Genomic DNA, 22,168 nt, shown 5'->3' with positions numbered 1-22,168 from the left:
GAGGTAATGCTGGTATTCATACACAAGGTAACTTACCATCCAGCGAGGTACTGCTGGTATTCATACACAAGGTGCCTTATGGTCCAGCGAGGTACTGCTGGTATTCATACACATGGTGACATACAATCCAGCTAGGTACTGTTGGTATTCATACACAAGGTGTCTTATGATCCAGCGAGGTACTGCTGGTATTTATACACAAGGTGCCTTATGACCCAGTGAGGTAATGCTGGTATTCATACACAAGGTGCCTTATGGTCCAGCGAGGTACTGCTGGTATTCATACACATGGTGACTTACAATCCAGCTAGGTACTGTTGGTATTCATACACAAGGTGTCTTATGATCCAGCGAGGTACTGCTGGTATTCATACACATGGTGACTTATGATCAAGGGAGGTACTGCTGGTATTCATACAGAAGGTGTCTTATGCTCCAGCAGGGTACTGTTGGTATTCATACACAAGGTGTCTTATGCTTCAGGAGGGTACTGTTGGTATTCATACACAAGGTGACTTACAACCCAGCTAGGTACTGCTGGTATTCATACACAATGTAACTTACCATCCAGCGAGGTACTGCCGGTATTCATACACAAGGTGACTTACAATCCAGCTAGGTACTGCTGGTATTCATGCACAAGGTGACTTATGATCAAGCGAGGTACTGCCGGTATTCATACACAAGGTGACTTACAATCCAGCTAGGTACTGCTGGTATTCATACACAGTGTGACTTATGATCCAGCGAGGTACTGCTAGTATTCATACACAAGGTTTCTTATGCACCAGCAGGGTACTGTTGGTATTCATTCATAAGGTTACCTATGATCCAGCAAGGTTCTGTTGGTATTCATACATAAGATAACCTATGATCCAGCAAGGTACTGCTGGCATTCATGCACAAGGTGATTAACCATCCAGTAAGGTATTTCTGGTATTCATAAACAGCGAGGTACTGCTGGTATTTGTACAAGGTACCATACAAATCAAATAGGTGACTTATGATCCAGCAAGATACTGCTGGTATATATAGGATCAAGCAAGGTACTACTGGTATTTATGCACAAGGTGACTTATGATCCAGCAAGATATTGCTACTAGTACATATAGGATCCAGCAAGGTACTGCTCATATTTATGCACAAGGGGACTTACGATCCAGCAAGATAGTCCATTCTCTTCATCTTCTCTTCTACAGGAACCAGCTCTCTCTCCAAGTTCTGCAAACACACATAACACTTTATTGGGCCATCATTTAAAAATGTTGGTTTGCGGCGCTCCTACCCACACTTTTTGGGGTGGGTAGGTAGGTTTTTTTTTGTTTTTGTTTTTTTTTTACAGACGACAAAGGCAAATCTATATGACCCTCAGTCTGATGTAAGGGGCATGCATTTTTAGATAACAGCACTGAGAATTCAACGACAGAACCATTTTATTATTTTTCAGATACATGGATACACTTTAATTCTTTCTAGGAAGTCTTTTAATAATGGGTCTCCCAGAGTCCTTGCAGGGTTTGCAGATTGGCAGTACAACACGGTTGGTCTGTAGAGCATCAAAGGACCAAACACGAAATTGGCCCAAAGAAACAAAAAAATAAAATAATAATAATTACAATAAAAAAAAAAATACGGCAGCGAAATGCCGCTACAAAAATATGGTTCAGGTCAGAGAAAAAAGTTTTCAAATTTGTTTTTATCAATCTTATGTCTAATCCTGTGTCTAATCCCTAGATGTTTTTCATCACAGGCCCACAGAATGTAGTGTTTACAACTCACAGCATGTTTACGCTGGAGAGCCTGATTGGCCTTGAGATCCTTGCCAAGGTCGTCGGTAGCAGACAATACATTGTCCTTCTCCTTGATCCACTCAACAAGTTCATCACATGTCTGTTGGAACAGCTCAATACTGAAACACAGAGAAAAAAACATAAAAACTCAGTGTATAAATGTACATGATCGAAAAGATATTTGAAACAAGAGTGCCCATTGAAACCACCAACACCCATCTGATATTTTACAGTCACAAGGGTGCATTACTCAACAATTATGAAGGCCAGTGTAACATGTATGTGCTTGCTATACATAAGTGTAATGGTTCTAGCATAATGTATACCAAGTTTCATTTGAATATCTTGAATGGTTATTGAGGTCTGGCTAAGTTTTTACACAAAAATGCAGTGAAAAAGCCTATGAAAATACCTTATTATACCTTAAATATCTTATTAACTGTTATTGCACCTAGCAATGCAGACTTTTTCTTAAAACACATTTGAACAAGAGCTTTAACAGAAATAATAACATTCCCCCTCCCAACTCCCCTGGCCAACTTCATGCAGGATGTTACTGACTGACTCAAAAGTGAACTTAATCTTTCAACCTAATGACCCAAAAATCAAAAGGGGTCATCTTTTGGTCCTACCCAATCTCCATGTTAAGTTTGAGGACAATAGGACTATGCATTGTCTAGTTATCACTTAGACAAGCTTTTCATATTCAAGGTCACTGTAACCTTGATCTTTGAACTGATGTCCTCAAAATGTATAATGAGCTGATAACAAGCATGTCACATTTCATGTCACTGTGAGCTTGACCTTTGACCTGTTGACATCAAAATCAATAGGGTCATCTTCTGGTCATGTCCGACCTCCAAGTAAAGTTTGAGGACCATAGGTCCAGGCATTGTCAAAGTATCACTTGAACAAATTTTGGTCTACTGACCTACCGACTACCAAACTGACATGTACAAAGCAATATTTCTTCGAAGGGGTCATACAAATAAGAATATAGTTTGCTCCACAAACTCCCAATATGGCCAAATGTACAAAATTCATATTCAAGGGCACAGAACTGGTAAGATTAAATGGCTGTGGGTCACAAAAAATAAGCCAGCACCATGACCACACTTGCTGGTTTTGAATACCAAGTATCAGAGTGATACTGCTTAAACTGATGGTTCAATTAACAATCTCCAATATAGCCATAAGAGAAAAAATTAGACTACATGTGTGTTGGGAATGAAAAATATGTCAGGTATTACTACCCATCACGATGGTAATGTGTACCAGGTATCAGAGCAATATTTCTATAACTGTGTATTTCATTCCACAAACAATTGCCAACACACTGACTGACTGACAAATGGACTGACTGACTGATTGACCGTATGATGAATCCGATATACCACTATAATAATAATTTAGCTAATTTACTCAGATGACCCTATATACATATATCAATTCATATTTATACTTTGTAATAACACCCTTTAAATTGCATCATTGTCCTCATCAGTGTTCAGATAATCTGCAAAATGTATAAAAAGAAGGGGCTCACATACCTGGAGGCTCCCTGGAGGTTCTTCTCCTTCTCCATCTTCATCTTATTTAGCCTCTCCCATCTTAAAATACAGACATGTTCTTCAGGAATATAATATAGTTAACTTGAGTTCAGTTCTGGGCGGAGCCATCAGGATCATGAGATATATACAACACTGGACAAAAATAGGAAAATGCCATCAAGTAAGCAATCTCAAAGAAACACTATCTTTTATTTCTCTATCATTGGAACAGAAAAATAATATTTTTTGATGTTGATGTCTGTATGATACTTAGTGCATTTGATTATAAGCAATTACATAACATTTTCCATGCACATCTTAGAGAAACATAAAAAAGTTGCACATTCAAATGAAACATCCAAGAAGGAAATTGTAAACACTAAATAACTATTCTAATAACAGCCTTTTAGATCACAATGTTCACATTGGGGTGTTACATTTGAAGCTGATAAAACTCTTGGATTTTCATCATTGTGTATTCATCATTGTCAACTGACCTGTCATTGATCTCTTTCTTGCGTTTGCGGACCTGATCTTTCTGACTGGTTCCTCGCTTGAGAATGTCATCCGCCAGTTTGTTGACCTCCACAACACGCCCGCTGTTTGCTGCTATGTTTGTCAACAGTTGCTGCAAACAATGATGAGATGATTAAAAGATGAATCAAGGAAGCTCTAAGTACGATTGACAAAACTGTTATAATTGATCAGTATCTGATGTAAATCTGCAAGTGCTGCAATTTGTCAAACCACCTTTTTGTGCAATCAGGAAATTTGGCAATTGGAGTTTGTGGTATCAAAATACAACCACTGACCTTCACCTTGCTTCTACCAACCCTGTTTCCTATCCACATGGGCTTGTTATATACCAAGTATTTGAGCTAAAACTGATTCCCTGTTGGCCTTGACCCAGCTTACCCATTTTGACCTCTACCCTGTTTTTATATGATTTCAGCCTTCTCTCAATGTGGGCTTGCTAAATACAACACCATATCAATATACATCATTCCTTACTCAAGTTATTGATTAGTATGACAAATTTCCTATTACCCATAACAAATTGACCCACGCACGATCAATCTAAATATTATTTTCATGGTCTTCAATGTTCCGATAGTTGTCACAGAAATGAAATATCTTATTCATCCAGTTTTCAGATTTGCAGCCTTCAAAACTTTTTTCTTCCTTAATGTTGGAGAAAAGCAAAATGCTGCACATCGAATGTGCAGTTCAATAATTTTCACGGACAAAACTGTTTTCATAATGGAGAGTTTTGATACTATTTAATAGTTCTGAATTATAAAATTCAGACATCATCAAGCATTGCACTCTCAAAAGTAAGACTTTGCTCAAGATTGCCTTATTTTTGTCAGCGTCAGAATTTTTAGTTTTCAATGAGGCGACCTTCACTGTTACTAATATTACCTTGCCTGATACAGTTTTAACATCAATTTCTATTTTGTTAAGTTTTGATTGCAACTTTTTTGGCAATTTTCAATAGAACACAATTACGACATAATTTCATTGAGCTGTTCATTGTCCTTTTGGGGCCTGGACCAAGTGAGTTGCTTAGCAACTGTGGTGTAATAAGCCATGCTATTTTGAGGAGTTATAGGCTTGGGACTAAGGAACTGGTATCTATGGTGAGGGGGCTGTGGTGAGGGGAATGCTGTGAGGGGACTGCAGTGATGGGACTGCTGGTTGGCAAGGAACTGGAGGTTGCATTAACAGGCTCGCCAATGAGGCAGATGAACGCTAGAAAACAGGTGTGGACAGTAGGTTGGCGAATTTGGTTCACCATTTGTAAATGATACAGGAATGGTACTGCCGCCATGATGTGAACTTTGTCAGGTTTGTTGCATGCACATTCCGGGTATGCCTGTTCCTTTATTCTCTAAACTCAACTGCTCTTCTTGAGGAGTCAATTACAGCAACAGTGCATGGTCATCAGTCCGTTATAACTTCACGGTGTGAATAATGCTAACATTTATCAGATCAATATTCTTTATATACTTGATTATGCACCTGTCCAATAGTTCAATAAGGCCAAAAAAAAAACTGACTTAATATGACATCATTCACGAAAATGAGAAAAAAATTCAAACTGGATCGTAAACACTGGTTTTGTTTAAATTATAGGAGGAAAATTGCATTTTAGTCAAATGAAAAAATTCAAAATAAAAATCCTTGAAAATCAGCATCCAACAAGTTAATACTTGGTCCAAGTTTGAAGATATAAACACTTTGAAATATAATAAATGCTATTCTTTCTAAGAGCCTTAAAATATATGACTGCTTTGTGCTTGACCATAACAACAATCTAGTAATAATTAGATAAGAAAATGCAACCAGAAACAACAACATATTAATGTTCAATATAATTGTACAAATTTTACCAGGATTACTAAAGATTCATTTTGAGCCATTTGTTAGGTAGTCCTTACTACAATTGTGAGTATGTATTTCAACCAATTAAAGAGTACCAAAACATACACAGTCATTTATTTTATTTTAGGCATCTAATCTATATCTGACATTTAAAATTACCTTTGTTACAAAAAATAATAAGCTAATGAGTGGGATGTCATCATTTAATGAATAGATCAAGGCAGCCTTAAGAAAATTCATGTTCCAGAGGATTGAAATTCCTGATGTTCATATTTGGAAAATTGCGAGGAAAGCATGAAAATGTTCTCTCAAAGAGATGTTAAAGAACAATCCCATCAGGTGGGATTTGTATGTCCAGGGCTGCGGGGCTTAGGCTGTTAGTTCTCAAGCCCTCTTAAGAACAGATCTTAAGCAGAGATTTATTACATGAGAGGCCTTTGTACTCTCCAAAGGCTAAAAGATTGCGGCCTCGTGGAAAGAGCTACTTTGATTCAGGTTGTTGCTTAGAAAATCAGTAACTTAAATGAACTGTAATAAAAATACAGAATTTTCGAGTAGAGGCTTAACATTTCCAGCTCTTTTTCTGTTGGTTTACATTTTCTATTTTTAACCAAAGGCACTTTTTTAAACCGGATTGTTGCTTACATAAGAAGAGTTTTTGTGTCGTGTTTTAGAATATTGCTCTGCCTACGGTATCAAGTGCTTCCTACTCCATGGTTTCTATATCAAACAATTGTCATACAGTCTATATGAGAAATAAATATTCTATCCTTTCTGAGAAACAAAGTCAAGCGCTAATAAAGTCATCATGTCTGTTCAATAGAATTGACAGATTGGTTCATTTTTCAATTAATACTGAACAAACATGCTATTGGCAGACAAATGAATGTTCACACAGGTCCAGTGGGCTTGCAAAACCCTGATAACTGCTAGTAATTGGCAATTTAACAATTTCCCAGAAAGTCAAACAAATGTGATGGAAATGAAAGAATTGATAAATAATTTGCAATCTGAAACTGCTAATGAATGACAAATACTTTAAATGTTCCCTTTCGTCACAATGGTGCAAAAAATTATGTCACTAACATTCTTTTGAGAGTACTGTTTAAGCATCTTTTTAATCAGATTCGCTATTTTAAATTTACAGTGACAGTTGAAGAGCAATATTGCTCTTAATTTTTTATTGTAAGGTGCTAAAATTTAATGATTTGTCAATTTGCACATAAAGTGCTACATTCAGTTTATATTTTTGATGATAATATCAGTTAGAATTAAAAATAAATTATGTAACCAAAATAACACCGAAATTAAAACTTGAAATTCAGATTTATATTATGTTTTAAAGAATTATTATCAGTATGGTAATTGCACTTTTACGCAAAAAAAACTGCATAAGTTGGTTGAAATAGTTCTTGCTTCTGATGAAATATCCAAATTTTGCTACTAGTTTCCTTTTTCAAATACAATTGAGTCAGTGAAAATATAAATGATCTTCAACAGTTCACTGAGCAGATAGTGAAGAACTAAATGGAGTTGAGTTTTAAGTATTGTTACTAAAACAGCATTAGAAGTCCTCAATACTTCCGTCCTCACCTCAAACTTCTTCCTCACCGCATCCATGTTGTCAGATAGGGTCTCTTTGCTGGTGAGGATCAGCTCCTGAAATAATAATTCAAATTTTCAAGTGAATTATTTTTTAACCCTTGGCCTATTATTAAAAAACATTGTCCTAAAACCATAATAAAGTTATCAAGGTTTTCTAACTAGAACATATCAAATAACAAAGTTGTAAAAAAGTGTTGTCATAGAGTGATTTGCTTGGCACAAAAATGAGACAGTCGTATGACAGGTATAAATTTCTACTTTGTGCTTGACATTCGCTGAACACAGGGTGTTGAGATTGATAGCTAGCTACATGCCAGGCGGGAACTCTCTATTCAAGTACTTTCGCATTACACAATTGTCTCAAAATCGAAACGTATGCAGTTATCTGTATATATCACTAGTAGACATTACATATTTAAAGTCTTGCTGATGCATAGATACCCAAAATTACCAACTTGCATATTTTGTTAAATATGTTATTCAAACTACTTCCACTCCCTTTAACTAAAATAGATTGCCAATTCTTTACTATTATATCCCAAGATCTAACACAACATTTCAGTTCATGTTCCCATCTTTGGTCCATTTCTACTGGTAAGTTTGACATGACTTCTACGACTACAATGCCCTTCCTACCTTCTCCATCATCCAGGTCTCAAACTCGTCACATTCACGGTAAAACTTGAACAGCTTTGCAGCCTCCTCCAGGCTGATGTGTCTGGCCTGGAGAATACAAACATATGTACATTAAAGTACAGGCATCGATGAACAACGGACGGATAATGAGCTAAATGATTCTCTTTGAATTTTGCTTTTGGTGATACCTAATGCTGTTTTCATCAAAGGGGAAGGTCTTGGTCCATGAAATGCAATGTTCTTGAAGGTAATGTAGGATATTCTCATGAATTATCTGCATTATGTGACCTACGGCTATTATGTATTTCCTATGGCTACATGTGACCTACACACTTGTGTATTTCCTATGGCTACATGTGACCTACACACTTGTGTATTTCCTATGGCTACATGTGACCTACACACTTGTGTATTTCCTATGGCTACATGTGACCTACACACTTGTGTACTGCCACTGGCAACATGTGACCTACACACTTGTGTACTGCCACTGGCAACATGTGACCTACACACTTGTGTACTGCCACTGGCAACATGTGACCTACACACTTGTGTACTGCCACTGGCAACATGTGACCTACACACTTGTGTACTGCCACTGGCAACATGTGACCTACACACTTGTGTACTGCCACTGGCAACATGTGACCTACACACTTGTGTACTGCCACTGGCTACATGTGACCTCCACACTTGTGTACTGCCACTGGCAACATGTGACCTACACACTTGTGTACTGCCACTGGCTACATGTGACCTCCACACTTGTGTACTGCCACTGGCAACATGTGACCTCCACACTTGTGTACTGCCACTGGCAACATGCGACCTACACACTTGTGTATAGCCACTGGCAACATGCGACCTACACACTTGTGTATTGCCACTGGCAACATGCGACCTACACACTTGTGTATTGCCACTGGCAACATGCGACCTACACACTTGTGTATTGCCACTGGCAACATGCGACCTACACACTTGTGTATTGCCACTGGCAACATGCGACCTACACACTTGTGTATTGCCACTGGCAACATGTGACCTACACACTCATGTAATGCCACTTGCAACATGTGGACTACATACTTGTGCATTGCCACTGGCAATGAAAGTCCTAAGTTTCAGGTAAATAATTTAAAAGGCTTTTCAGAAAAAAAAGGCTTTAATTTTTTACAACTCAATTGCAACTGGTGCTTCAACTATCACCTATCAGTGATTGGTTTTCTCACCGTGACACAACACAAACTTAACCTGCTTTATAAGAAATTCATTTGCATTCCCTTTTTGTAACAGTCTGGCTATTCTAGTTCTGAATCAATTTTGATTTAATACTGTGAAAAGTATCAGATTTGGATTGTAAGGGAATAAGAGTTTTTGAAGGCATTGTGATAGCTATCTTGGTAATTAATGTGTGGCAATGTTTTTGATCAGACAGATGAATTTCACACATCTAGACTGCACTTATTTAGGGACACTACGGACCAGATTTAGGGACATTACAGACCAGATTTAGGGACATTACGGACCAGATTCAGAAACTTACGGACCATAATTTAAAATCTTATTAACATTTTCTTTTTAATTTATTCACTCATTGGTCTTTAATTTGTTAATAAATAATTGTATATGAGTGCTCAGACATTCAAGTATTTCACTCTAATATTGAAATGTTTTTAACTAGACTTCATCATGTATTGTTAGTAATACATTTAACATTTTGCTTTTACCTGATCCCACATAGTAAAGTAAAAAAAGGTTGAACTTAATATCTTGATTTAAGTTAGGTTATGAACAAAACCATAATTTCTTAGTATACAAAGGGCCATAAAGCTGATAAAATCAAAGCATTACTTACACAACTTGTCTCAAAATAACTTATTGTTACTGTGAGAAAGTATAGAAAGTATGAAATTGAAATCTTGAATAGTTAAGTAATTAACAACAAAAAAACAACATAAAAAATATGGACAAACAGACTAGTAAAGGACACCCACAAATTTAATTTGCTGGCCCCAAATAAGAACTGTACTCAAAAAGAAACATTTTCTTTCATATTTTCTTGCCAAGAAACATCTAGAATGGCCCCAATGATTTTCTTCCCCAATGAGCAAAATTTGCTCAACACAACAAGCAAGTGCTCATCAAAGTCATAAATTTCAGCAATATAGCCCACATGCAAAGTGTGCATTAACAAACCCTCTCTGTTCTTAATTAAATCTAATTTCAGATCTTTCAGGGCAAAAGCATGTGGCAATTAGGCAAATGGAAGAAAAAAATGCCCCTGAAAAATAAAGATATTCATTTATCAAGGAAAAAGGATGTTAGAGGAAAATGAGGAAGCAGTTCTTACCAACTACAGCGCTGGAGGACACATGAAATTAATGCTGAGAAAGGTGCCGTTTGAGATTGCATTCAGATTTAATACTTTGAGAAATTGCAAATCTTTATCCTATTTTATGTCTTCTTTCTTGAAGAGTGTTTATCGTAAATTTAGCTGAAAATATTAACTTTAAAAAGTTTAACTATTATCTACATATATTTTGTAAAAGACCTTTGACTGTTGACCTACTAACCTCAATATCAATATAGTTCATCATCTCGTCAATACCAACCTGCCTACTAAATGTGAGGTTCTTGGGCCCAAGCGTTCTTCGGTTATTTATCAGAAAATGTAGGGACAGACTGAGGGGACTGAGCTGGACTGAGTTTAATTTCACGACTGACTGTCCGCTTAATTCATGCAATAAAATTTGATCTGCCATAGATTTGTTTCTGGACAGATTAACTTTCAAGGTGAATGTTTTCTGTAAAATTTGAAGGTGTTTCTAGGGGTTTTATTTCAAACAGGCTTCAGACCTTTTTTGCTTCTGATTTCAATGACACAAGATTCCATGCTTCATAATTATGCATTTAACCTAAAAAGTCAAAGGCCAAAACATTATTGCAACTGAAGGAAGCGATATACTATACCCAAGGTGCACAACTTTGCTGGATAACATAAGTTGTATGTCTATGGCTAGGTGCACAACTTTTCTGGATAACATAAGTTGTATGTCTTATATGGCTAGATGCACAACTTTTCTGGATAACAAAAGTTGTATGTCTTATATGGCTAGGTGCACAACTTTGCTACATAACATAATTTGTATGTCTCTGGCTCATTATACTTTTCAAGATATGCACAACACAAGATTGCATGCTCTAAATGCTATTGTTTACCTAAGTCAAGGGCTATTACTCTGCACTTACTTACTGCAGATACACACAAAACCCCAGGCACAAAACTTCTAATAAAGTTTGTAAGTACCTACAAAACACGGTTTTGTGACAGACAGGAGAACGTTCCATCATTGGTGCTATATAATGTTTATCCTTCTTCAAAAACCTCAACTTATAACAAAGTTTACCTGAGCAAGTTTGACGAGCTTGTTGAAGGTGACAGTGAGGGACCTCTGGCGGGATTCCACATTGTCCTTGTCAAAGTGAAGGTTACTCTTTGAACGCACTGAAAAACAACAAGTTAAGCAACATGAAAAACAGCAACATTTGGACAGAACATTATTTATTTAGTTTTTATTAGGTATATTCAGAGGAGTATTTAGTATATTAAGATATGTATATTCACTGGGCAATGCAATGCTATTCTTAACTCCTTGTTCCAATGCAAAGATTTATAACCTTAAGCATTTAACCTCACTGGTTGAATTCTAATATTTGAACACTTTTTAATGTTTTTTAGATGATGATGATGATGATGATTGAAAGTTTGTGTCTTTATTAGTTCTTATGAAACATCTTCGCATCAATATCTGTCAATGTATTAAGTTCACAATATTTTTATTTTTGTTTCAAAACAATTGGATAAAAATCTATTGATTTTATGCCAGGGGATTCTTTTCTTCTAAGGTTTGACTGAGTGAACTAGTATTTGATCTGAGGTGACACTTGTTCAAGAAATTTAAACACAGAATTTAAGGACATAGACCAACCACTAGCCAAACCACCCACCAGTCTGCTGGGTTTTAGCCATTCCATAAGTGTTCCTAAAAAATCATGCTAAAATTATTAAGGATTACTATCATCTTGGAAAAGGACTCAAAAGATGTACCATATTTTCCAGACTATAAGGCAATCCGCTTATAAGACCCCCCCCCCCCCCCCCATCTTTGCCCATGAAATCTGGTGTTTTTGTATAGACTCGTTTATACGACAGGGTTGATTTTTAAGGCAAATCCACCACTTAAATTTTTCCAAGTCTGTTATAATGTTCAAGCTAAACAGTAAATTATCAACTAAATTTGTTCATTTGCTTCAAGAAAATTGAAGATTTCTTGTAAACTGTGAGCTCTCTAATGTGGAGGTAGATTAATTTTACGTATCTTATTTTCTTACACCAAAGGTTCAATCATATTTGTAGTAAACTCAAATGTTTTGACCATGATATGAGGTTCTCAGATGACGATTATTTATTAATATTTTTCCAATCGTATGCATGGTATGTTCTAACCAGCCTAGACGCAATCTTGGGAGTAAAATGGGATCATACAGTATTCAACTGCCCGATTTAAATAAACCCATTGCCTCTGATCTCTAAACAGCTCATGCTGTGATGTCACATACTGTACCGTTTGATCTGCAGCCGACAAACACAACACATTCCAACTCATGTGTTGATAAGTTAAAAAATTTTGGATTGCAGTTGATGGGACTTAAATTAGGAGAAATAAATAACTATTGATGAATGCAGATAAATAAATATTAATGAACTGTGTGTTGAAACCTGCCTGTTAGTCTGGCCTAATCCTAAGCAAAAAGTTGTGTTTTATTTCGGACATGGAAACACGAACACAGTGAACAATATCCAAAATATTTTTGTTATAAAGGAACCAAAATGTGTCTCCTGTGATAAACAATGTTTTGACCGATAACAAGTGTTTGCCAAATAGAAGATATTTCCTGTTTATCGTAGCAAAACAAAGCAGATTGTGGCCTAATCTGATGTGTGTGATCTTGTCACTTTTATTGGGGTGTCATCAAATTCTGTCAGAATTTCTTATAGCCTCGCTTATTAGACGGGCCCCTTACTATCAGGTTAAAATCGGGACCCAATTTCCCCATCTTTTAGTCGGGAATATATGGTAGTCATATCATCTGCTTTTCAGGTTTATTGGTATGCATAAAACAAAAATCTGGTCTTAAACATCGCATGAATTTACTGAATAACAAACATGTTTTGCTCAATAAACACCTCTATAACAGACCAAAAGAAGACAATTTATACTAAAATATGAATTATATGCCATATTTAGCTGAGAATTTGACAATTAGCCCATCAAAGCATCTTTGACACTTCCGATCTTCGCAATTTCTGTTTGGAATTAAAGCTAAGAAAATAGCTTTTCTATATCTTAGTAAGACTATAGTTATGCCAGAGAGACTGTCATATAACATTCTTTACTTAATAACTGGAACATTTCATCTTTCAAGAATCAATGAGAATTTAGCAATATTAGATTTTGAAAGGGCTTAATGACTTGAGTATCTAACATTAAACAGCAACTTTTTAACTTGAATGTGTTGGATTCATTTCATGTTGTCTTCTTTCTTCTATACACATGCTCTAGAAGCACTCTACATGTATCATAGTTGTCAATATTAACATTTTGTAAATCATAATGAAAGACTTCAAAGAGCTATTTGACATATTCCTGGAAACCTTTGGCATTTTCTCTCCAAAGAAATTTAGCCAAAAAAAGAATTATTCATATTTCCTGGCCCAAAGTTTGAATAGCTATCCATCTTTAATAGCCATTCTGGGATAAATGGATTAAGAAGTAACCTTTCTACAAGACAGGTTTAAACTCTTAAACAAGAGTGTCAAAGTGGCCCTATATCGCTCACCGCTGTAAAGCTTGAATGGTGCCCTGAACACTTCTATAATTTAAGGACAATAACCCTTGGGTTACAACAGTGATTTGGCTAGTTAGCGATTTCTTCTGTGGTTTACGCTCATACACATTCTAACCAAATTTGGTCATGATTAAACAAAGGGTTCTAAAGTTATTAATCAGGCAAATTGTTGGACGCCACCTGTCGAAACTCGCAATATAATGAAAAATATTTATTTTCAAAAAGTTACAAAGGGCCATAACTTTAACAATATTCAGAGTTTTATACCTTGTCATAAAATAGAAGGTAAATAATGTTAATAAGTTCATGAAGTTTGAAATATCTTCAATGATTGAAAAACACTAAAATAACTAAAAAAAACAACAGAAAAATCACATATAGTGAAAGTAACCCAACGCCCTGACTGCCATGTTTTTAGAGGAATCAACACGGGGATAAGAATTGATAGAGGGTCACCTAACAATATTTTCTGTGATTTTTTTTCAAACCATGCCAGCGGTTTCTGAGAATAAGATTTTCAAAGTTTTTCTTTTTGGTTGCCATTGTAACCAATGTTCTTCATAGAACCATTTTTATTGAAGGGATCTAGAGGACACCCAAGGAACATTCCTGTGAAGTTTGTTTGAAATTGTCCCAGTGGTTTAGAAGGAGATGTTGTTTGAAGGAAAATGTTGACAACAGCAGAATGGATGGACAGTGACAAACAATCAACGTACCACAATAGCTCATGCTGAGCCTTCGCCGCCAGGTGAGCTAATAAAACAGGTTAGGAAACATGCTAGTAAAACAAGTTTCCATTGGCTAACCGTACAACAATGGAATTACAATTAATACTCTTATAGCTAATCAAACATATAAACCCTCAGTTATTAATTTGCATGCCTGGAAACATCCATAAAATCAGCAGTAAATTAACAAGACTTCAAAGATAATATTCCAGGATATATCCTCTTAGCAAACTGGCAATGAAGTACAAGCTGATCAGTGCGAAACAAAGCCAACATATTTATGCATAAAAATGTAATAAGAGACATAAGTGATATTAGTTTTTTCCTCGATCCCTGCACGTACACTTATTCTTTGAGAAAAAGGTAATGTGACATTTCAATTTCCTACTAATGTCTTATACATTTTCCCTGTCTTTCACATTTTGTATGTGATAAGCATAGCGTTAAGTTACAAAGGTTTTTTTGTAAACATGTTGAACTAATGAGGGTTGATATTCACTGCATCAAAAATCAAACTTGTCTCTTGGATTTAATTTGTAAATTTGCAGGCTTATTTAAATAATAGTATCGTTAAAGCATTTATCATAATTATAGATTCCGCCTGTGACATAACGGATGTCCAATAGCACTCTTCAGCAAGGCAAGGTTTACCGCTAAGATCTCTGATAGACACAGAGCCCTGTTAGGAGAACAGCGAGAGGTAGAGAGGAAACAAGCAGAAACAGGAAAGCACTTCCGATCTCCCTGCGGTACCATCCCCATTAACAGGGAAAAATGTTACGTGTTATCAATGGCAACATTATCTTCAACAGGCATGTTTTAACAGTAATGATGCAATCAAATATTGCAAAATAGTGCAATAAACTGTATCTGAGTCTACTTGTAGAATCAAAATGATACAAAGGGTATGTTCACTGGTAGTCATTAAACATTTGATTTTTCAAAGCCTACCCCGTATTGTGCAATATTGTAAAAAAGAAGTTTTCTTACAAAATAAAACCTAAAATCAATCCAAAATTTAAAAGATTCTACAAGGTTCCTATTTGCAGAGCTCCATTGTGTCCTTTATGCATTTTCTTAATGAAAAGACAGGAAATCTCTTTTGCAATAAAGTCAGCAATTTATACAGAGTGAATAACCACTCAAGGACAGTTCTGCAAACAAAACATTTGACACTTATACTAGGCAAGCACGTTTCCCAATATCATTAAAGGGCAAGTAAAATCACAGCACTCACTTGCATAATGCTAGGCTTATGAAATAGTATTTTGTATTGCGTTTCATTCCAGACTAAATTGAGAAGTCTTCTTTCACTTTTGATCTGTTTTTCATTTTTGTCATTGAAGGTCAGTCGTTACCATGTTTTTAATTAAAGACAGCTTTTTAGTCCGCACAGATATGGCACAGTTCTTATGTAAATCTATGTAATACCTGCCTCATACCCTACCTAACTTCACCATTTCAGCATTCACTGTTTTATTGACTTTTACACTTACTTTGCAATGTGTACAACTAATAATTCATGGATGACTTTGGGATAAAACCTATTGGATTGTTACTGTTATCTTCTAAGACTCAAGCCAAGGTCAGCAGAGAAAAGGAAAAGGTCAATGTCTGTAGCTAATTGCCCCGTCCTCTTCGTCCTACCCCCAATCCCTTCTATCTTGCCCATTTCCACATCCAAAGCCTACCTGAAGGAGCCCTTCGCAGGGCGCTGGTTGAGCGCTGGGGCTTTGACTTGACCACCTCCTTCTTCATCACAGTTTTCATCACCTTCACCTTCTCTGGAATCTTCACAGGCTTCTTCACGATCTTCTGGACAACCTTGGGCTCGTGGTCTTTCACATAGTTAGCCGGAACAAAGCCCTCCGTGCCGTTTGATTTCCGGATCTGCCACCAGTCATTGTTTGTCTTCTGGACCAGAAGCATTACCTGGAATTATTGAAAAGGAAATATTTACAATTAACTTAGATTCAGTCTATTTTTCCAAAGAATAAATATCTTTTTCCAGGCAAATACATGGATGTTACTAATACTCATGAGATTAAAAAACAACAACATGGATATACTTTAATATGTGTTGTATTTCAAAGGAAAGTATTTTGCAATGCTGAAAATTCCTTTTGTTTATTTAGGAGAACAGATTAGTTTATTTTACCCTGGTCTTCAAAGAAGTTCACCTGTTACCTGTTATTATACCAATTTTAAGCCATAGAGAGTGAACATTTGAACTTTCAGCTGGCAGAATGGTAAATATACCATTACTTTTAAGCAATGAAAAATTGGAACAACAAATCACATCACATGATTATTTCTGCACATTTTCTTTGGACAATTTTAGTGAGGCAAAGAACTCCCTCCAGACATCAAATAGCCTTCTTCATTGAGATTGGTTTACTGACATGGACATATCAAAATTACAGCCATTTAAAAGATCACATTTGATTACTTCAAATTTGTAAAATCTAACAAAGGTCAAACTAAGCCTAAAAGGTAAGTATGACTTCATAATTATATATGGAGTTTATCAATGTCTGCATACGCCTATTGACTGCATTCTGGCTGGACGTTGCCGTGACACTATCACGAATTAGTGCTAGTCGAGGGAGTTACTATTGGGGCCTTTATATATCCCTCCCATCCACACTCAATCCCCAAACAAACCATATCAACCCCAGTAAACACATCATTACAGGAGATGTATAGCTAGCTATAGCCTTGTCACATCACAGAAGTCACCAGATATTTCCAATAGAGGCAAAGTAGGAGGCAGTTTGTTGTTTTTGATTATGCTATAAAAGAAGACTATCACACAATACTGGTATATCACGCATTAAGCCAAAGGAGATTGGAATACAAAAAACACCATTTTATAAATAGAATTTAATAATTCCAATAATTGTCTGACAAGTAAATAATAAATAACATTAGTAGACAGAGTCTGAATGCTTCATTATTTTTAATTTCATTTAACAAGATAAGTCTTGTTACCTTAATAAGTATTGCATGGTTATTTCTGGATATAATTCTGCTAAAAAATAGAACTCACAACAATAATCAGGTAAGTTGTTATATTTCTGTTACACTTTACTTATTTGTAAAAACATGTTGTCATTTAAAAAGTTCATCCATTTAGAACAGAAATTTTAATATAATGAATTAATTTATTTTAAGTCTATACAATTCTATTTTTTTTCCAAAGCCCAGATACTGCTTTGAACTCTTATTTTTTACTTTTCTGTCATTCGTCAAAGACAAGATTGCCTACAATCTCGTGTTTTTCTGATAATTAAAAGTTATAACTCAGGAAGAAATGTTGCCACAGTGAATGGACTTGGTACTTATGTGTACAATTTTAAAGCCTTTGAGAACATGCAAATTGTTGTAAATTGTATTGTTTGACTTTATTTATTAATGCACAAACTTTTTTAATGCGACATGCATAGGAACTTTATTGTAGACATGACTTTCTTCATGTGGTTTTATCACAGTAAAAGTACAAATCTGACACAATGGCATTTGAGTTATATAATATATACCACTCTATGATACAATACACAATTTCAACTAATTAACTTGAATGGTTTTTGCTATATGTCCCTTAGTTTCCAGAAGCAATATGAAAGTTTTTTTTGACAACAACATTGCCAGCATCACAAGTGACACATCATTGCCCTTATTTCAGAAATAAACGGACAACCTGAAAAACTATGGACAACCTGAAAAACTATGGACAACCTGAAAAACTATTCGGCTGATGATATATTTACCAACTATTTCTGCTACCTTTCTTAGTTCCAAACAGAAAACAGATCATTAGGTACAGCATGTATATACATTTCCAGGTCAATTAACAAAGACATTTCTTATGCTTTTCACCTTAAAATCAATTATAGATTGAAAAAGAGTGTTTGATTGTAATCTATGATCAATTAGGAAAATATGCTAATATTATTTTGAAGCGCTATCAAGTTGAGACGTAATTGGGATTTACAATGTTTACAAGATATTTTATCTGAGGTTGATAAAAAATCTAACCAGACATTATAAACTATTAAATTTGTTCAAAAGAAAGTTGTTTTCAAATGTAGATTTCTGTTTGATTTCTGTTTTTATTGTTAAGAAAGAAAACCATTCTCATTTACATTAGGCTTTCATATTTTGTTTCCTTATCAGCAAAACATACAGAAAACTAATAAATACACAAGGAAATGCTGATGTTTTTATCAAAATTCCCTGCAACTATAATGCGTAAGACATGCATGTTGGTTACCTAATACTGAGAAATTGTTTATTTTTTGTGGTGAGCAACTTTCACAGGATCATGATTTTGGACTATTTTGTGTGAGAATGAATTGAAGGATTTTACATTTTGTTTAAGAATATAAAAAATGATTTAACATATTTCTTGTTTTAAAATGTGTATTGACAAACCGACCATGCCGATTCAAGTCAAGTTAAGTTCAATATTTATTTGCTAAAGGTCACCTGCCAAAGGCAAGAAATTTGTTTGTTACAAATGTGCAAAAGCAACAATGGAAACATCGGTAAAACATGTATAATATGCCAATTAGCAAATACCGATAATGACTGGGAAATATTATTTATAAGAATCCTCTATTTATCTACCCATTATTTTATATACGAGTACAAGTGCGCTTAGTATAAATGGTCTGCAAATTATAATAATGATATTTAATGTCATCGTATGGAAAGTTCTTTTGATTATAACTTAAACCTGTGCTGATAATTTAACTGAAATAAGATTGGAAAAAAATCCCATTACTTTGATAGTTTTTGTTTCAAACATCTAATAAAACACAAAGCAGTGTCAGCTGAAAATCGTATCAAACCTCCATGGTGCCTTTATGCATAAAATGAATAAAATGACACATTTTAATTTACAACAACTGCTAAAGGGTGTGATGAAAAAAATAAACACAAGTTTTAAGAGTGAAACAATTGCAGCATTAATAGATGAGATTTACCTCTGTGGGTATTTCATATCATATAAGTGCAACCTTTGATTTGCCCCCACGGATATTTTGATTTTGGCAGGGTCCTATAGTAAATAGATGACAAATGAAATAAAACAAAAGAAAAAAATGTACGAAATACAACTTTATTTATTCTATTATTTAAAAAAAAAAATTGGCAGATGACTAAAATAATTAAAATACAACATATATGATTGAATTATTTTGTTTTTCAAGTTTGCCTAATTGGTATTTCTTTTAAGATTGGTATTGTTATCAAAATGGAGTATTAGTCCTTTTAATACATTTTCTAAAAGCTGTATGATCACACTCCTATTTCAACTAATACTTGGAACGATGATGTCAATTTCAAAAACATTCTTGATTCTTAATTTGTTTGTAGAATGAAACAAACATGAACACATACAGTTTCAATGTTTTCTGACAGGGTGGCAATATCATTTTTGAAAAAACACACAGATTTCCTTCTCATTTTCGCAAAATGAATGCAACATAATAGAGAGATCCAGAGTGGTATTAAAATACAGATATGTATATCGTATGTTAGTAATATTAGCTTCATCCTAACATCTAAAGTACTTTTCAACAAAAGTTATTGGCATTTTATCAAAAATATCTATTGTTTTTTTAATTGCCATATAAAAGTGTCAAAAAACACAAATATTACAGTACACAAGGCATTTTTCGAATTTAATTTCCTTAAACAGATTCAACAAAAGCTTTGTGAAGTTCATGGTTATTTATAGTGATAATATTTTAAATAAACTAAATAAAAAAGGACCATTATTGGTTTAAACAATATTTATTTCAAAAGATACATTTTTAAGGAATACACAAGGTTAGAGCATAATCAATAATAAAAGGTTGTCTAACATAATAATACAGGCAAAGTAAGCAAGTGATATATGCACATAACAAAGTAATCACGACAGAATTGAGAAGGACCATTATTGTTGCCACAAAATGAGATCAAACTTATTAACTACCATACAGGGAGTAGAAGTAGCAGCTGTAGTGAATAAATGAACTGGGAAAATGTCTTCTCTGTCTTTTAGTGTTCACTGATGCAGTGCAGAAAATGGAGGTAAACACCACAGAGCTGGGGAACGACAATGTCCAGAAACGCTCAACATACCAGACGGCAATAGCAGTCTTCTTCCTTTTGGTCATTATGGTGACAGGCCTGGTTGGGAACACAGCAGTGATTGCTGTCTGTTGTCTACAAAGACGTCTACGACAAGAGGTGTCCAACCTTCTCATTGTCAATCTGAGTGTGACTGATCTCGGCAACACAGTGCTCGTCATGGCCAGTGCCCTGGTCTCCCTGCTGTATGATGGTTGGCCACTCGGCAGTTTTTTCTGCAGCTGTATATGTGCCCTAAACTACTGCCTCATCATTGTGTCCATGCTCACCCTGAGCTGTATAAGTATTGACCGCTTCCAGGCCGTGATGCATCCTCTCTCCTATGGCCTCCGTGTTACACGACGACGCCTCAATGCAATCATCATCTATACGTGGATCCAGGGTCTTTCATTCGGCATGGCCCCATCTTTCCTGAATTGGGTGGCTTATGACTACTGGGAGGCCATCTGTGCTATACAGTGGCATATGTACAAGCCTAGTTCTGTGATATATGTCACTATTGCATTCCTTTTGTGCTTTCTTGGACCAGGAATAGTCCTCATTTGGTGCTACTTGAAAATCTTAAAAGAAGTTAAGAAGCAGAGAGGAATGGTTAGCATCCAAGTGTTTGCAGACAAGAAGATGCAGGAAAAACATAACAGGAAAGTGTCTGACCGGACTAAGCTCATCTGGAGTTTAATCACAGTTGTGGCTGCTTATTTTGTATGTACAACACCATTTAGTGTGACAAAACTCATCAAAGTTAGTGTTTCAGACATGTCTGTTCTACCCAAGGAAATCAATCTAGTAGCTTCATTGTTAGGTTATGTGGCCAGTGCTATTAATCCATTGATTTATGGAATTTTTCGCAGAGATTTTAGAAAAGCCTATTTGCAGCTTCTTAGATCCCTGTTTAGATGTGAAAAAATGGCAGACATTACTTCTGAGACCATGCATTGTGTGACGACCATAAGCAATGCAAACCAGGTGACAATCCATGAAGAAAACAACTGCATGACTGTCATGCATGACGCCATGAAGCAATTGAAACAGGCACAACCATTAATGTACGACACAACACACAAGCAAGCCAAGACAGTGACCATCAAAGAACAACAAAGCCTTGAAGAGCACAAGGACATCAATCGGGACAATGCTTTCAGGTCTATGAGCATGCAGAGTCATGTATCTTGCCGACACATTGAAGTACAGAGTGCTGAGCCAAGTCATAAACATGGATTACCATAAGAAGGCTGAATGAAGGATTTCTTCATGTATATAAGAACACTATATACAAAAGACTTAACATGTTGCCTCATTTATATAATGCTCTACTAACTGTTGTCTTTCTACCTTGTTAGTGCAAATATGATTATTTTTAATAAATTTGTAAAACTGTTATGAAATAAATGTGTCTCGTTTTCTTGAATCAAAATGAACA

At 35.4% G+C, this 22,168-nt stretch overlaps 2 protein-coding genes across 9 annotated transcripts in view; one reads left to right on the top strand and one right to left on the bottom strand.

Moving 5' to 3' along the window:
• The window catches only part of LOC128209239 (spectrin beta chain, non-erythrocytic 2-like), a 107,134-nt gene that overhangs the window by 54,267 nt on the left and 30,699 nt on the right, over positions 1–22,168 (bottom strand). For all 4 annotated transcript variants that reach the window (XM_052913182.1, XM_052913185.1, XM_052913183.1 and 1 more), the window contains exons 19-26: positions 16,299–16,539; positions 11,377–11,474; positions 7,967–8,053; positions 7,319–7,384; positions 3,838–3,968; positions 3,341–3,400; positions 1,780–1,909; positions 1,157–1,221 (exon numbers count right to left, since the gene is read on the bottom strand). In XM_052913182.1, the coding sequence (XP_052769142.1) occupies positions 1,157–1,221; positions 1,780–1,909; positions 3,341–3,400; positions 3,838–3,968; positions 7,319–7,384; positions 7,967–8,053; positions 11,377–11,474; positions 16,299–16,539 (878 nt within the window). The remainder of the gene's footprint in view (positions 1–1,156; positions 1,222–1,779; positions 1,910–3,340; positions 3,401–3,837; positions 3,969–7,318; positions 7,385–7,966; positions 8,054–11,376; positions 11,475–16,298; positions 16,540–22,168) is intronic.
• Positions 17,557–22,122, top strand: LOC128209241 (octopamine receptor beta-2R-like). Of its 5 annotated transcripts, none has more exons than XM_052913191.1 (2): positions 17,557–17,668; positions 20,660–22,122. In XM_052913191.1, exon 2 carries the CDS (start codon positions 20,683–20,685, stop codon positions 21,973–21,975), a length of 1,293 nt encoding a protein of 430 aa, XP_052769151.1. In that variant the 5' UTR covers positions 17,557–17,668; positions 20,660–20,682; the 3' UTR covers positions 21,976–22,122. The 5 variants fall into 5 exon arrangements, with proteins under 5 accessions (XP_052769151.1, XP_052769149.1, XP_052769147.1 ...); XM_052913189.1 differs by lacking the exon at positions 17,557–17,668 and adding an exon at positions 18,814–18,910; XM_052913187.1 differs by lacking the exon at positions 17,557–17,668 and adding an exon at positions 18,874–18,951.

The sequence above is a fragment of the Mya arenaria genome, chromosome 11, assembly GCF_026914265.1.
Source record: "Mya arenaria isolate MELC-2E11 chromosome 11, ASM2691426v1".
Classification (NCBI taxonomy): domain Eukaryota; kingdom Metazoa; phylum Mollusca; class Bivalvia; order Myida; family Myidae; genus Mya; species Mya arenaria.
The sequence above is the reverse complement of the archived record's forward strand: the minus strand, read 5'-3'. Positions and strand labels throughout refer to the sequence as shown.